Raw genomic sequence first — 16,992 nt, forward strand, 5'->3', positions numbered from 1 at the left:
CCCCCCCCCCCCCCCCCCAAACACTCTCCTGTCAACTCCTGTACTCCAGCTCGGCGAGAGGCGCAGGCAGAGTCGACGGGGGAGCAGCAGCAGTCGACTCACTGTGGTGAAGACACCACGGTAAGTCAATCTAAGTACGTCGCTGAAGTTGCGTAACTTAGATCGATACTACAACCCCCCCCCCCCCCCCAGTGTAGACCAGGCCTAAGACCTTGATCCTGCAATTTGTTCCACCTGGGTGCACACCCATCAGCATCAGTGGAGCTCTGCATAGGTGCATGTGTCCACCCACATAGAAAAAGTAGCTTAAGTTTGTAAGTATAAGTTACTGACTTTAGACTGACATAGTCACAATTAACTGGAGATCAGCCTGAGGCCACTGGCCTCCAGAAAGATAGACAGATTTCTCATCTTTGACATTAGCTACTTCAAAGATTTACAAGCTCTTAAAATATTGGATAGATGATAAGTACCTTGACTCCATCTCTGTTAAAGACAGTCATTTATATTCCTTATAGAACTAATGCATATTACACTTTACAGTTATACCAGGAAAGGACACAGGGAGAGAAGGGCTTTAACAGCTTTCATTAAATTTGTTTCCAGGTCTTTTTTACTCCATTATCTTTTCAATTTGCCCCTTGGAGTACTCCACAATTAAGACAACTCTTAACTTCAAAAAGAAAATGGGTATATGCAATGGTGTGGTGGTTAAAAAAAACAACAGTGGGTAAACTAACCTAAACTAAACTCATATTCCCCTAATAAGAAGTAGGTAAAATCCATATTCCCCAAATGAGAAGTAGGTCAATTCCGTTTACCCGCATTTACCCTTGGCTACACAACCGAGTGCATGCTGCTCCACCAAAGGCCCAAATGACGTATTGTAGCCCATTTACAACCTAATTTTTGCATGCTTTTCAAATACCAGTAGCTCAGGGCAGATACCTCGTTAGTTAAAGTAAAGTAATTAATTTAAAAAAAAAAATCAGATATTGAGATTGTGTTTAAACAGAAATGTGCCAACAGGCTTCCTTTAAAAAAAAAAAAAATTCCCTGCCCCATCCTATGTGGCAGGGGTGGGCAAACTTTTTGGCTTGAGGGCCACATTGGGGAATAGAAATTGTATGGCGGGCCATGAATACTCACAAAATTGGGGTTGGAGTGCGGGAGGGGGTGAGGGCTCTGGTTGGGGGTGCGGACTCTGGGGTGGGGCTAGGGATGAGGAGTTTGGGGTGTAGGAGGGTGCTCTGGGCTGGGACTGAGGGGTTCGTAGGGCAGGAGGGGGATCAGGGCTGGGGCAGGGGTGCGGGAAGGGGTGCAGGTTCCAACTGGGGGTGCGGGCTCTGGGTGGGGCTAGGGATGAGAGATTTGGGGTACAGGAGGGTGCTCCGGGCTGAGATTGAGGGGTTTGGAGAGCAGGAGGGGGATCAGGGCTGAGGCAGGGGCTTGGGGAGAGGCTCAGGGAACATTCCATTCAGTATACTCTTATGTTTTGTAACACAAGATCGTACTGTCTTTATTTAAAACCAGTTCAAATTAAACGTAGAATCAGATCAGTTTTATCTAACACACATTAAAACTTTCATCAGTTTTAACTCTTTCACCAGTGTAAAACATATGTGACTTCACAAATCACTCATTTAAAAACCCTAGTAGGAGTCAAAACATAGGGCATGTTATTTTAATATATTGAAATGCTATTTTAAGTAATTTTTAGACATTAAGACTCCTTCTCAGACATATACAATAGGACTTCCGAGTTTACAGATAGAGACTACTTTTTGTATCCCTCCTCAATAAAAAACAAGTCCCTGAAACATTCTTAATATCTTCTGCCATTCATATATGTATGTATATATCGTGTGTACGTGTTCCCAGGCAAAAATTAAGTTAAAATGGTATTAAGGATTTAAAGTATGTATATCGGTAATTATGGTAAAATGCATTACAAGAAAGATGTACTGGAGCATGATAAACCCAGGACATTCAAAGTTAAGGTTCAATTTGAGAGAAATCTAAACATGGAAATGCAAAGCTATCCTTAATTCTGCCCTGCATACAATGCAATAACCTTATGATTAAGCCATGTTAGTTTTTGTGGTCCCATATTAGATTTAACTGATTTTTTAAAAATCATTTGTGATTTTTTTCCCCCTCATTGTTCCTGATGGAGAAACTTCAGTCATGAAGAACAATGACAAAAAAAAATAATTAATCCTCAAAAGTATTCAAATACAGTGTAATGGACGTAGCGCTGCTCTGTAATTTATGAATACTGTAGGTTGACCTGGTTATTGGAATGCTTACTGTATGAATATATTGGTTTCATTTAATAGCAAGCTCTATGAGGGGAGGGGGAACAAGCAGGAAGGAAAAAAGAATAGCTCAAGATAAGCCACCCCTCAGCTAATACTAAGGTTGTTAGGGGACAGTAGCCCAACCTTTGGTTCTGAGGAATCTGGCTTAACCTCCTGCTAAGCCTACTGGGCTGGTTTTGACATGCAGGGCCAAAACCCGGGAACTGATAAGAACAAAAGAACTCCAACTGTTTAAAAAGACTCTCTCTCTCTCTGCACCCCATAGAGTGTTTTAAGAACCTGGGCCAGGATAGTGTAGTTCAGGGCCTGGTCTAAGAGAAGGAGAAGAAAAAGCATGAGGCCTAACATCTGAGGGAGTACACTCAGAAGGATGTGGAAGGGGATAGAGGTGCAGCTAGTTCTGCAACCATGACATGTAGCGTATGCAACACGATTCAGTGAGTTTAAAAATATAGGAAGTGTTAAGGTCTGCATTATTTTGTTACTGTCATTCATTGTAAATAAAAAGTAATTTAAATAAATTCTCAGAAGATTACTTCTGTAATCAGTGCTGTAATTTTGGGGAGGATACACTGTATTCTTCATGCATGATAAAAGTGATTGAATCCTTCCTTAAAGTGCAAAACTCATCTATGGAGTCATGACCAGCATTTATAGAATGATATTTAATATGTAAAACAGAAGAATATCAACAGGATTGCAATAACTAGTTTCTAATAAAGTGTGTGTGTGTGTCTGTGTGTGTGTGTGTGTCTGTGTGTATGTGTCTCTGAAAAAGAAAGTATCCTTTTCCTAAAGGGTTTCTGAGCTGAAGTTTTGAAAAATTATGAACAACTGAAAAGAAAGGAGCAAAGAGTCCTGTGGCACCTTATAGACTAACACGTATTGGAGCATTAGCTTTCGTGGGTGAATACTCCATGCATCCGAAGAAGTGGGTATTCACCCACGAAAGCTTATGCTCCAATACATCTGTTAGTCTATAGGGTGCCACAGGACTCTTTGCTGCTTTTACAGATCCAGACTAACACAGCTACCCCTCTGATACTTGAAAAGAAAGGGTTGGAATAGAAAAGCTCAGTAACCTTAACTATATGCGTGGCCTACCAGAATAACTATGATTACATGTTTTTTGTATACATTTACCTATCCTGCTAACTAGAGCTAGTCGAAAATATTAAAGAAATTTTGGTTGTTTTTTGGTAAAATTTTCATCCCTTTTTTTTGGTACAAGATCTAATACAAGTCTCAAACTTTGTCAGAGTATCGTTTCCCTATTATCTCTGCCTATTGTACCTTAAGTTAGTGTGAAATTGCCTTCTCTCATCTAAATTGGTACTGTGCTTATGCCACAGAACACAAAACAAATGATATTGTTTGATCTGGGTTAGGGGAGCTATCATTAAGTAATAACAGGGAATGAACGTACAGTACTCAAGAACCAATCAATAATTGATCAAAAAAGCTTTTAAAACTTCTTAAAAGGAGCTTCTAATTTTAAAAAATGCTTTTAGGGAAAAGATGTCTGGTTTTTTTTAACACAATGAGGAGTTCTGATGTTGCTATTTACAGCAAACTATTATAGCCTTATTGACATTATCCCACTGTTTTGCATTTCTTTGATCTCAATCTCGGCACAGTAACTGAGCAAGCAAGGGAACATGAGTTTTGCAGGAAGTGAGATGCTCTATTAAACTGGTACATTGAAAACCTTAAATGATACAAAACTTGCAATCCTTTTTGATCATTATAAATTTTTGGAGCGGATCAGTAGGTGGGAAGAGTTACTACCTAGTTGTTGGGCAGACCAGAAGTTAGACGCTTAGTTTTATGGCCTGTGTTATTCAGAAGGTCAGGCTAGATCACAAAGTCCCTTCTGCCTTGGAATCTATGAAACCCCTGGTGCCATTGTACTCCACCAGAGTTTTGCCATTGACTTCAGTGGGACCAGCTATTTCACCCCTGGATTCTGTTTCTGCTTATGCAAATTATGTACTGTTTGACCTTGGTCAAATGCCTCTGTCTGCCCGTGTAAACCTTGTTTCAGAGCATAAAACAACCTACAGCTGAGGGTTCAGTAAGAACGGTCTCTAAGGGCAAGTTATTCCATAACTATCCACTACAGTATTCTTTGCTTCTTTCTGTGAAGCATGTAGTACTGGACATAATCAGAGATTGGATAGTGGACTTGATGGGTCACTTGATCTGCAAATTCTTGTGTTCCTAGATGGGTATATTGACTGTACCTTTCTTGTAAGGGTGTTGAATTAATTGTTTGCAAATTTCATCGACGTCCTTGAATGAAAAGCATTATATACATGCAAATAATTATTGACTTTACAGTTTTAATTTGTTAATTTAGTTTTTTTCAAGATGCTGTACTCAGAATCTCAGATTTATGGGAGAGTTTATTCCTTTGGTGTTATTCCTTCTATTAATGTATACATACATCTATATATATAGCTTTTAGAAGTCGCTGTTACAGTGATAGGTCATCCAAATCAGTACAGTAATAATTAGTACAAAGTCCATTGGACAAGAGTAATGATGCCCATTAGTTTTAGAATTTGTTTTTAAATTCAAAGAGGGAAATCTAGCTTCATTCTACAAAGTGAGCGATTATTACATGAAAAATCCTTTTAAAAACATTCTCTGAATAAATATTAGATGCTCAAAGCACTTCCCATTGATTTTCACCATCAGTGAGAAGATATAATTAATGATTTCAACAGTTTGAGATAGATGGTGATGTAAGAATATTATTATTTTTTCCACACTCTCAATTATCTCTTTCTCTCTCTCTCTCTTATTATAGTATAATATAGTGTGTATGTGTGTGTGTGTGTGTGTGTATATATATATATATATATATATATATATATATATATACTGTACTATACTATACTATATTGGCCACTCAGTAAAGGAAAGTTCAAAGAAAGGTCCAGAGCCTTACTTGTAAAAATCATATCATATACACTTCTACCCCGATATAACGCTGTCCTCGGGAGCCAAAAAATCTTACCGCGTTATAGGTGAAACCGCATTATATCGAACTTGCTTTGATCCACCGGAGTGCGCAGCCCCGCCCCCCCGGAGCGCTGCTTTACGGCGTTATATCCGAATTGGTGTTATATCAGGTCGCGTTATATCGGGGTAGAGGTGTATATGCATTAGTATTGCAAAGTGACACATTTTGGAGGGTTATCGTAAAGATTATCCAGTACTCAGTCATGCAACAGATTATTTTAGCCAAAAAATATCAACAAATGAAATGCCAAAAGAAGCCAACTATAATACACCTCTACCCCGATATAACATGATCCGATATAACACAAATTCGGATATAACGCGGTAAAGCAGCTCTCCGGGGGGGGAGCGGGGCTGCGCACTCCGGCGGATCAAAGCAAGTTCAATATAACACGGTTTCACCTATAACGCGGTAAGATTTTTTGGCTCCCGAGGACAGCATTATATCGGGGTAGAGGTGTATAATGTAATTCCAGTGATACGAACCATTAATGAAAAGAAAATAAATATGCCAGGCAGAAATTCTACCAGTTCTACCATATTTATGGTTTATCAAAGCTAGGCCAGCAAAGTCCAATGAAGATAGAGAGGGAGTCATTACACAGCTGAGCAGCCTGAATCCTGTAATGAGGTCTGTTGAATTGCATCTGCCAGGATTCTCTCCAATAGTTTATTGGCAGGCTTCTCTTCCCAAAATAAATACTCCTTCCTGGCTTGTCTAATGCATAGTTTTGCCAGGAAGAGGATTGCCACATCAGTGCTCTGTCATCAGAAGCGTTCTTTACTGGGACTAATGTGCAGCATTCTGTCTGTGTATCTCGACTTAGACCAGGAAATTATTTCTATAGTTATTTAAATGAACATATTCTTTTAATTTCTGGCTATATCCATTGCCCATTCCTAATTCTAAATTCCCTTATGTACAAAGTACTGTGGTCCTGATGGTACTGGAACCCTTGTTCCTTGGCATCTCCTTATAATGCCATATGATTGTATATAAACTAGCTCTTTCACGATGTCTAGAGTAGGGACCATTTTGTATTCTGAGATTTCACAGCAACGGAATTTGCAGCAGATGATTTGTGCTTCATAAGTTAAACTGTCAGTTAACAGTAAAAAGTAAGTGTCTCTCATTTGAAGGTTGTGAAGAAAGCCGTTAAAATATGAACTGCTTCGAGTGGTCTCCAGAGTTTGCATGCAAGGCACATGAAAGTGACAACTCTGAGTGTTGTGAACAGCCTCATTCAGCTCAGTGTGGTGGTAACGCTGAAGACAAATAGTGATTATTTATATCAATATTAACTTTTTTACTGATGGTTATAAAGAGAAGCATTCATCTTATATGGGTATAGTTGTTGGATGCCGCAACGGATATTGATACACTGGGAAATGTGGCAAGTGGTTGTAAGACAGTAGGAATTCAAGTCTCCACCAAAAATCTCAATTTCTTTCCTCGTGGGAGATGGGGAAAAAGAGAGACATCCATTCTGTAGTGCCCAAGATCTCAAGAGCCCCTCTTGTGCCAAACATTAAAACAATCTCCCTTGCTTTTATAGATGCTAAATGCTTCGGCCATGTCCAACCAGCTGTCAAGACATCTAGCTTCCTCCTCACAAACTTATTCAATGCAGGTGTGTCTTTGAACTGGGCTTTATGAGGCCTCGGTTCTATTCCTGGCTGTGCCAGAGACCTGCCATGTGACCTTGGGCAAGTCACTTCAGCTCTGTTTGCCTCTTTGCCCTTGCCTGTCCTATTTAGAATGCAGCTCTTTGGGACTTGGTCTCTCTGACTATGTGTTTGCATAGTGGCTAGCACATAAGGGCCCCAATCTCAGTTCAGGTCTCTAGTTGCTACCTTAAATACAAATAATAAATCAGAATGTCAATGAACAATGACAGTTTAGGGAACAGCATAACATTTAATTCAATATCAAAATTAATAAGACAAGAAATACTTTATAGTACTGACTGTCATATTTAATTCAATAAAAGCTCAGTGGAGTCACACTGGCATAGAGGTACAAGGCCAAGTGTATTCAGGTGAGGTCTGGTTCTCAAGACTTCTAGTTTTGTTGGCCATACTTCTATTATTTTTTGTCATGTCTGCAGGACATTCTACCACATGCTAGATTTTACTATTTAGTCTTTGTCATGAACACTTGTCAGCGGTGGTGTCAGTTGTTATGTTTTTCAACAGCCACCGCTTCTCGCAGCTCCCATTGGCCAGGAACGGCGAACCGCGGCCACTGGGAGCTGTGCACAGCCATACCTGTGGACGCTCAAGTAAACAAAGCGTCTCGCGGCCCGCCAGGGGCTTACCCTGAACAAGCCGTGAACCAAGTTTGGGAACCCCTGTTCTAAGTGAACAAACAAACAATGGAAAAAATGAAAGCTATCACATAATTAGGGCTTCCAGGTTAAGTGTAAGAGGATAAAATTACCCCATAGCTATTTTTCAGTTTATTAATAAAAAATAAACATGATAGTTGCCAATTTTATATATTTTGTAACTTTTTTCAGATTTTCTTTTGGATTATTCCCTTAACTGGCGTGGCTAGATGATCAGAGGGGATTGCTGAAATGACTAAGTTATCCATTTGTGCACATAACTAGTCTGTGTAATTATGTTCCTAACACTGTTACCTTTGTCTTCTCCCCAATTCTGCCAGATTGTTTTACTTCCCGTTGTTGCATCTTGTCTGAAATTAGATTGTAAACTCTAAATTTCAGGGAAAACAAATACCAGGATTCCTATGTATGCAGCATGAGTACTTTTTATTTATTTTATATTGATAAATATAATTAAGTTTTAATTATTTATGATGATGCTCATAATACATTGGGAAATGTTTTGTAGTATACTTTATAAAAGCAAAGAAGCATTTGTAACTGGAGCCTTATCTGCACTCTGTTAAACCTTCATTGACAACTGTGATGAAACCTGGGTTTTTATCAGGTTTGTAGATTAGCAAAGTGAGATTTACTGAAGTTGTACTGTCGTTCCCAACTTTCTTTAAATACTATATATGAAAAAGAGACATATTTGAATATTTATGTTTGACATTTCAGATCCAGAATGCCAATGATGTGTTAATAGCACCACTGGAAAAGTTTCGTAAGGAACAAATAGGTGCAGCAAAAGTAAGGAACCAATTCTTATTTATTTTATATTTGCTTGAAGTTCACGCTATGTTGATTGTTAGATTACAAACATTTTAAAGTAATGATACCATTGTTCTCAGTGTATTTGTGTATTGATAAATTGGACTTAGTTCTTTGCTTCAGAGGAATGGAACATTTTAGAAGGGACCTTTTAAGGTTCTGGATATATTGCATACCTCAGGCACTAACGGAACCTTTAGTTTTGCAGCAAATCTGCCATATCCTTTAGTTGCCTTTATTTTCTATATTTAGGTTTAATTCAATCCCATATGGAAAACCAAAAAGTAACTGAGAAATAATTGCACACACTCTTTTTTTTACTAGCCCAGAGTCATTCTAACATGCATTGTGAACATCTCCAATGTTCCTATCCTAGCAGCTGAAGAAGCAGTGAAAGCAGGAACCACGAGAGAACTTTTTACAGTTTTTTCTGTCCTATACTCACTGGCTGTTTGCTTCAGTCCTCTCCCTCCCCCTCCATCACAGTCTCTTCACCTCAGCTTCACTCCCCACCTGCCACTTTTACCCTCTTCTCCCCTGTCCTGTCCCCTCACCCTACTTCCCTTCCCTTTTCTTTCCATTTTATTTAATCCCTCCTAAGTAAATCCAATATCACCCCCCCCCCTACAAGTATGGAAATAATGTGATGTTTTCTGCTTGTGTGTTACATCCCTCCCCCACCTTGTGTCTATAATGTCTAGTTAGATAGCAAGCTCTTTGTGGGTAGGGACTGTTTACTACGGTGTTTTTACAAGGCCCAGCACAATGGGGCCCCGTTCTTGGTTGTCCCTTAAGCACTGCCATAGTAAACATCAGTAATAATAATGTTGTGCATCTGGAACACTGTAAAAACTTAAATATTAGATAAACAAAACTGATGAAAGAAAGGAGAAACCAAAAAAGAGTGGTTTTAAAATGGGAGGAGAAACAGTCAGATGAACTGACTCACCTCCAACTCCTTGCAAAGAGGTTTGTGTCTCCTCTGGGCGCAGCAGAGGTGGAGAATGGCAAAGCAGCTGGTTGTGGCTCCCCTCATTCTAAGAGCAGCCAAGGTCTTGTTCAATCCTTGGTATAGTTTAGAACCACCTTGGGGCTATTCTATACTGTGCTCTGGATGTAGTGGTCACAAAGGGGCACTGAGGATTCTCAGAGCTCAGTGTGCTTTGGCCATGTCTCCTTCGGCCTCTGCCTCCCTCTGGGTTAGGGTGTCCAGATATTTCTTCTATATGGAGAATCTCTAGTCAGTGGTTTAAGACAGCTATAAAGTTGGCAGAGCAGCATAAAGAGCTGTAGCAAGGCTCAGTATTGAGCCCAGGGAACCTGGGGGTACATTCAGAAAAGGAGTTTCCTAGGTGTAGGCTCTCAACCTAGAAAGCCCTATTTCCAGCTCAATGCACAGAACTCTGCTGATTAGTTGCCTTGGAGAGTCTTAAAGGGTACAATAGTTAATAAGGTGCATGATTCTGGTACCAGACAGTGCTCCCTGAGTACATGTACTGCTTCTGAAATATTGTACCCTTGATTTAAAACTTCGCTGACAGATTATCTGGGAAATCTTTCAATTTTTAATATTGTTTTGGTTTGAAGAAACCATTCTAGTTTTGTTTAGTTCTTGTATAAAGAGCATAACGTGGTGGGCCTATAAAATAGGTAATAGGGATTGCAGTCTTTCCGCATCAGAGCAGAGTCACAGGAGGAGAAAATATATATGGTAAGAGGAGAAATGGAGAATGTAAGTGATAATATTTTAAAGTTTTCTGTACTACTCCTGTGAGTGTGTAGCAGAGAGATGGAGAACCCTCTGTACAGGAACTAAGCACATGTTTAGGGCAAATTCCTTCTGTGGACTTGTGGTCAGACTTCTGTGGACAAAGATGATGTTTTCTTCCCTCATGTTTGATATTTTTTTTGTGTACAGCTGCATGCTTTCCTCACCACACCTATGTCCTGCTATGTAGATGAGGAACATGGGAATTTGTTTTTAACTATGGTGCAGATAATAGAGTGTAATGCCATCTGAAAATGCTTTCTATTTTTTTTTAGCAGTTTTCATTCCTACATGCATTGACAGTTGTTTGATTCTTTGTGTTGCTATTTAATTTTGTAATAACGTAGCTTCAGGGACATAATTGCCTGTTCTATAGAGACTCACTGTGTTGTTGACAGGCGTTCTGTCTGGAGAAGCTAAACAAGACTCTATCCAGAGGTCATTAACATGGCTTCTTAGTCAGGGTGCGGAGGTCATTGTAGAGCAATGTGCAGCACTCACTGTCCCCTTTAGATATATTCAATCAGTGACTCTGTAGACAATTAATACTTCTGTGTTCGGGGATTGCTCACTCCAGTTTGCTGTTGCCATTAACAATAACACCAGACACTTTGTATAGGGCTCTACCTGGGCAGAGCACTTTACAAACATTAATTAGTTCTTACAGCATTCCTGCTGGATAGGCATTTGTCCCCATTTCATAACTGGGGGGAAAGGGACATGTAGAGGTCAAGAGACTTGCCCAAGCCACACAACAACTTAGTGGCTGAGTTAAGACTGGAACCCAGATCTTCCAACTCAGTCTTGTGCCTAATCTATTAGACCTTGTTACCTTTCTTTTGGACCATTAGATTCCTGGGTTGACACCTCTTAGGCTCAGCCACCAGACAGGAGCTCTACTAGTTGGTTGTTTTAGAAAAATGCAAAATAAATATATTTGTCTTTTCTTCTTCTGCTTTGCCTGAGTTCAACTGTCAGCTTCAGCGCTGGGTGGTTCAGACCACCCACGTACTCTAGGGTATGATTGGGTCTGATATGAGGTGGATCTGTCAAATGAAATACACCTCTGCCCCGATATAACGTGACCCGATATAACATGAATTCGGATATAACGCGGTAAAGCAGTGCTCCGGGGGGGCGGGGCTGCGCACTCCGGTGGATCAAAGCAAGTTCGATATAACGCGGTTTCACCTATAACGCGGTAAGATTTTTTGGCTCCCGAGCACAGCGTTATATTGAGGTAGAGGTGTAGTTGCAAAGGGCATTGAGATGAATGAGAGCAGCACAAAGAGGTGATAATTAATTACACTTAACGTTCTTCTAAAAAAAAAAAAAAAAAAGCCTGAGAACCTCTAACAAAAATGGTAAATCTATAAAGTACAATAGGAATGGGGTAGTAATAAAGGTATGCAAAACTGAGGCTATGTTGCCACTACAAATTACTTCGGTATAATTTACATCGCTCAAGGGTGTGAATAATCCCCACCCCTGAGCAACGTAAATTATACCAACCTAAGCGCTGCTGCGGACAGTGCTGTGTCGATGGGAGAGCTGCTTCTGCCAACGTAGCTACCGCCTTCTCCCCCATCAGTTTAGCGCATCTTCACGAGAAGCTGTAGTGTAGACATAGCCTGAGTGGTATTACAGTGCCAGAGATGGTATGAACATTTACCTCACTCTCTGTTCACCTAAGTTCAACCACTGAGTTTTTGTTTTTGACCAAAGCCAAATGCTTAATAATTGGTTGAAACTGCAAGTTTCTTACAAAACTCTTTAGTTAATATAGGTTTGCACGGAAGATTTGCAAACCTTTAGTGAACCTTTGGCTGAATGTGGAGTGATCTCTACATATGTAACAAACTGGAAACCCAGTTTGGACTTTTGTAACGGAAGTTTCGCAGCACTCTAAGGATGTCTGTACACAGGGATTTCATTTATACTTGACATCTTCACTGGGCCCTCAAACTCTCTGGATAGTGGTAAAGGTGCCAAAGACGCAAACCTCACCACCTTGTGCTCCAACAGGAAAGGTGCACTTCTTTGAACTTGCTTTTTTCTAACATAAACTCACAGCAGCATGTACATTTAAAAAAAAAAAAAAATCCAAACCCTAACAAAATAAGAGAAGAGAAGATGGGAGAGAAAACAAATCACAAATGACAGATGTTAGTCGCATTGCTAATGCACTCCTGCAAGTTGCTCAGATACTACGGTGATGTGTGTATAAGAACCTATATAGAATTGAACAGAAAAAAGCAATATATTTAGAGGTGATTTTTGTCTGATTTTTTATTGTTGTTGAGAAATTAGGCATGCAAAGGTAGGTTAAATTGTGCTCCTAGTTTTCATGCACAATTCCCACAACTGCAAGCGCAATTCAAGTAGCTGGGTGTGAAAATGGTTAATCAGTCTTTGTGACCACAGTCACCTGGTTTGTGCTCCTATATTCTTTTAAAAACATGTTCTAAATATTGTATCATTTTCTTTCTTTATCAGACCTTTTTAATTTGAATTGTTTTACTCCTGTTAAGTTTAAAATATGAACCTTGTTGAAGTAGCACCTTGCTCAAATGTGAGCATTATTAGCATCTATATAATGGGTGGTATTAATACATATCATTATGAGCGATCAGCTTTTGTCAGAATTCAGTGGGGAAGGAAAGGATGTGAGGAAGGGTTTTGAGTATTTAGGGTTTCTTCTTTTTCTTTCTTTTTAATTACTTCAGTGGGAGATGGAAGTATACCTTAAAGCAGATATAGGCCCACAAAGTTAAAAATAAGGGTTAGGAAGAGGATTTCTGACAGAATTGTGGTAATGCAATTGCACAAATAAGAAAGATTATTGAGGATAAACTATACCCAATATACAGTATAAAACTGTACATCTGTATTTTATATTCAGTGTCACCATAAACCCAGTGAGTAAAGTTCAAGTGGTTTTTTTTATATCACAAGAATCTCCAATAATAAAGAATAATCCTTTGTAAGTGCTTAAAAATATGCAGGTACCCAATCAAAAACAAAAACAGTCCCCACAGATCTTGGAAATAAAATATTAGTGTTTGTAACCAAACCAACAGTACACAATCTGTGCCCCTTACTGCCCTTCTTGATTATTTATATTACTTGCTCTTCTGTTTTTATTGCACATATTTCAGTTCTTCCTTTTCTGTGCACACTCAGTTTAAATAAAACGGAGAACTCTCCAGAGACTACAGAAATCCAGCCTTGCATTAGGTAGCCTGATGATTTACTCCATCTGAGTTGGAAAAATGACCTCTGTAATTATTGTATAAATCATAGGAAAAGCGGAGTGAGCTAACTGGGAAAAAATTTCAGGAACGATGCAACTTACCTTATTTGGTAAATGTGGTTTGCTGGTCCCCAGCTGGTAACATTGGTGAGATCATTGTGTGATGTGTTGTGTGCGCGAAGGCCAAACTCTCATGTTTCTTTTTATCTATCAAGTGCAGTATTTAGCAATATTTGTTCAAATGTTCATTGACTTTTACTACAGACTAAATCAGATCAAAGAGAAAAGAAGCAAACGTAGATTTTTTTAAGAGTTAAAAGAACAGTGTTATTTCCCTTTTTAAAATTTCATGTTTCAGAAATTGTTATTTCTTCTGTCCCAAGGGAATTTCTGTTGTTTTTACTTTAATTCATTCTTAGCTATAAGTATTCCTTTTAACTTGGAAAACAAATTCATGTTCACTGCTGGGATTAATTTACCCCAGCTATATTTCACAGCAGCTCACTTAGTCTAGCCACAGAAGTTACAGTGTAGTTTGTAACTATCACATTTGTATTGCCCAACAATATAACACTCATAAAACAAAATGAAAATATAGCTTTTACAGTTACATTATGCAGAAGTTATTAGAGTTTCTTGGCGAGTCACCCTAAAGCAGCTGGAAATCCACTATGATTCCATAAAGGAAGCTAACTTAGTTTACTTTTAGGATATTCAGTGCAACTGCTAATTGGTTTTTAATTGCGGTAAACAGAAAGACTCCTTAGCCTTAGAGAAATGGGCAGAGTCAATGTGTCATGGTAAGCTGGTATTTGAGCAGAGTCAACATTGGGCCTTGTGTGTCCACAGGGTTACCAGTTTTGAAACCCTTTAAGTATCAGTGTGAATCTGAGCTGTCAGAAAGTACATGTCAAGTTATTTTAATTGTAAGGCTGTAAGCAATTGCCAGGTGTTTTAAGCTGGCCATGACCTGTCTCCAAAGCCAGGTCACTGTAGGGCTTTTAAAGCTTTTTGTCTTTCCCCAATTTGTGCTCGATATGAGGGGAAGGAAGTTGGACTTCTGTGAGCTCCCCTTAATGGCCAAGTGGCTACTGCATTTTGACCCTGTTCCTATGCTGGCCTGACATTGTGGCAGCAGAAGCAATAGAGGAGCGCAATGGAGGAGACAGCTCACCTGGCAGCTGGCACAAAGGAAAAATAGGCTCTTCAACACCAGCATCTTCCCTCTGCTGGGGAGAAGAGACTACGTGGAGGGAGAGAAGAAGAGGGCTCCAGCCACTCTCCCCACCATTCAATAACAGCAGCTCCCCTGGTTATTTGTGGAGAGGAGGCACCATGAAGGTGGGGAACTCTTTCAGAAGGAGGAGCAAGGGGGTGAATACTGGAGAGAAAAGTGTGAATCTCAGGGGCTGGGAGGAGGGAAGGTACATGGGGTTCCCCGGTAAATGGAGAGAAGAAAGAAGGAATCTAGGGATGGTAATGGTGATGGGAGAAGGAATGGGATACAGGGCGAAAGGGAAAGAGACCATGTGGGGAAGAGCATGGGGGAATGGTCAGAACAGAAGAGGGGTGAATGAGAGATAAAGAATAAGCAGAAAGGAGACACTTTTTCTCTTAGTATAAACATTTTATTTTCAGAAATGGCTTAACCAACCTTTTGATTCTTGTTTCTGTTTTTAATTAAACAAAATTGTTTCTTCATCCAAAAGTGTCCCATTGCCAAGGTCCAGCCTGGAATCCAGAGCAAAATTTTATTGCTGGCTTGCAACTGACCCATAATCATAGCACCGTGATGGTGACACAGTAATATGTCATTTTTGTCTTTGCTCAGAGTTAGAGAGGTTAAGAGGATTTCTGAAGTTAGAAAGAATTGGCTTGGCTTTCTATTTTTATTCAATTTCTCGTAAATTGTTTTAGTCTGTGTTTTATGTAAAGTCTACATTGCCAACTAAGAGTTGGTGCATATTAATAAAATATCCCCTTAATATTATCATCATCATCTGTGACAGGTTGCTAAAATAATCTTGAAAATATTATTTTTCATCTATTGTATTTAATTATTTGAGTGAATCGTAATAGACCGAGTGGCTGGGCAGCAGTTCTGCAGAAAAGGACCAAAGGGTTACAGTAGACGAGAAGCTGGATATGAGTCAACAGTGTGCCCTTGCTGCCAAGAAGGCTAATGGCATTTTGGGCTGTATAAGTAGGAGCATTGCCAGCAGATCAAGGGACGTGATCATTCCCCTCTATTCGGCATTGGTGAGTCCTCATTTGGAGTACTGTGTCCAGTTTTGGGCCCCATACTACAAGAAGGATGTGGAAAAATTGGAAAGAGTCCAGCGGAGGGCAACAAAAATGATTAGGGGGCTGGAGCACATGATTTATGAGGCGAGGCTGAGGGAACTGGGATTATTTAGTCTGCAGAAGAGAAGAATGAGGGGGGATTTGATAGCTGCTTTCAACTACCTGAAAGGGGGTTCCAAAGAGGATGGATCTAGACTGTTCTCAGTGGTACCAGATGACAGAACAAGGGGTAATGGTCTCAAGTTGCAGTGTGGGGAGGTCTAGGTTGGATATTAGGAAAAACTTTTTCACTAGGAGGGTGGTGAAGCACTGGAATGAGTTACCTAGGGAGGTGGTGGAATCTCCTTCCTTAGAGGTTTTTAAGTTCAGGCTTGACAAAGTAGTTTTATTCACCATTATTTACAAGACCAACAAAAAAGAGTTTATCGGGGAATGGGATTATATTACCATATATACTCGATCCTAAACCAGTTCGTTTATAAGCCGACCCCACCAAGTTGGATAAATAAAAATAGAAAATTTTTATAACCCGTTCATAAGCCGACCCTATCATTCAGAGATCGGCAAACTTTGGCTCCCAGGCCATCAGGATAAGCCGCTGGCGGGCCGTGATGCTTTGTTTACCTCGAGCATCCGCAGGCACGGAGGTAAACCTAAGTAAGCAAAGTGTCCCGGCACACCAGCTGCTTACCCTGACAGGCCGCGACAGCAACTGGTGGGGAAATTTTTTGGGGGGAGAAGCTGGGAGTCAGGGTAGTAACCCCTGTGACCACCCCCCACATGACCCCACCCCTAGCCCGGGACCCTCACACTCTCCCCATCCCATCCCTTCCCACCTTATCTGGGGAGGGCCACGGGAGGATGTCTCTGGCCTGGCTGGAGCTGCTCCGGCAGGCTGGGCAGCGTGGCCGCAGCCTGCTCCGGCGGGCCAGACCAGGTGGTGCGGCCACAGCATGTTCCAGCGGGCTGGGCCGGGCGGCACGGCCGCAGCGTGCTCCGGCAGCATGGCCACAGCCTGCTCTGGGGGGCGGAGCTGAGTGACACGGCTGCAGCCTGCCAGCCCCGAAGCTGCAGCTGCTTCGGAGGCTGGGGGGAGAGCAGCCTGGCCAGAAGCGTAGAGACTCTGGGTACATCCAGACTACCCGCCATATCGGCGGG

At 40.6% G+C, this 16,992-nt stretch overlaps 1 protein-coding gene across 1 annotated transcript in view; it reads left to right on the forward strand.

Moving 5' to 3' along the window:
* Positions 1 to 16,992, forward strand: part of ARHGAP42 (Rho GTPase activating protein 42) — a 281,853-nt gene that overhangs the window by 150,442 nt on the left and 114,419 nt on the right. Inside the window, exon 4 of the mRNA XM_026651599.2 lies at positions 8,417 to 8,488. Coding sequence (XP_026507384.1) covers positions 8,417 to 8,488 — 72 coding nt within the window. The remainder of the gene's footprint in view (positions 1 to 8,416; positions 8,489 to 16,992) is intronic.

This window comes from Terrapene carolina, unplaced genomic scaffold (genome assembly GCF_002925995.2).
Source record: "Terrapene carolina triunguis isolate 2854851 unplaced genomic scaffold, T_m_triunguis-2.0 Scaffold97, whole genome shotgun sequence".
Lineage (NCBI taxonomy): Eukaryota > Metazoa > Chordata > Testudines > Emydidae > Terrapene > Terrapene triunguis.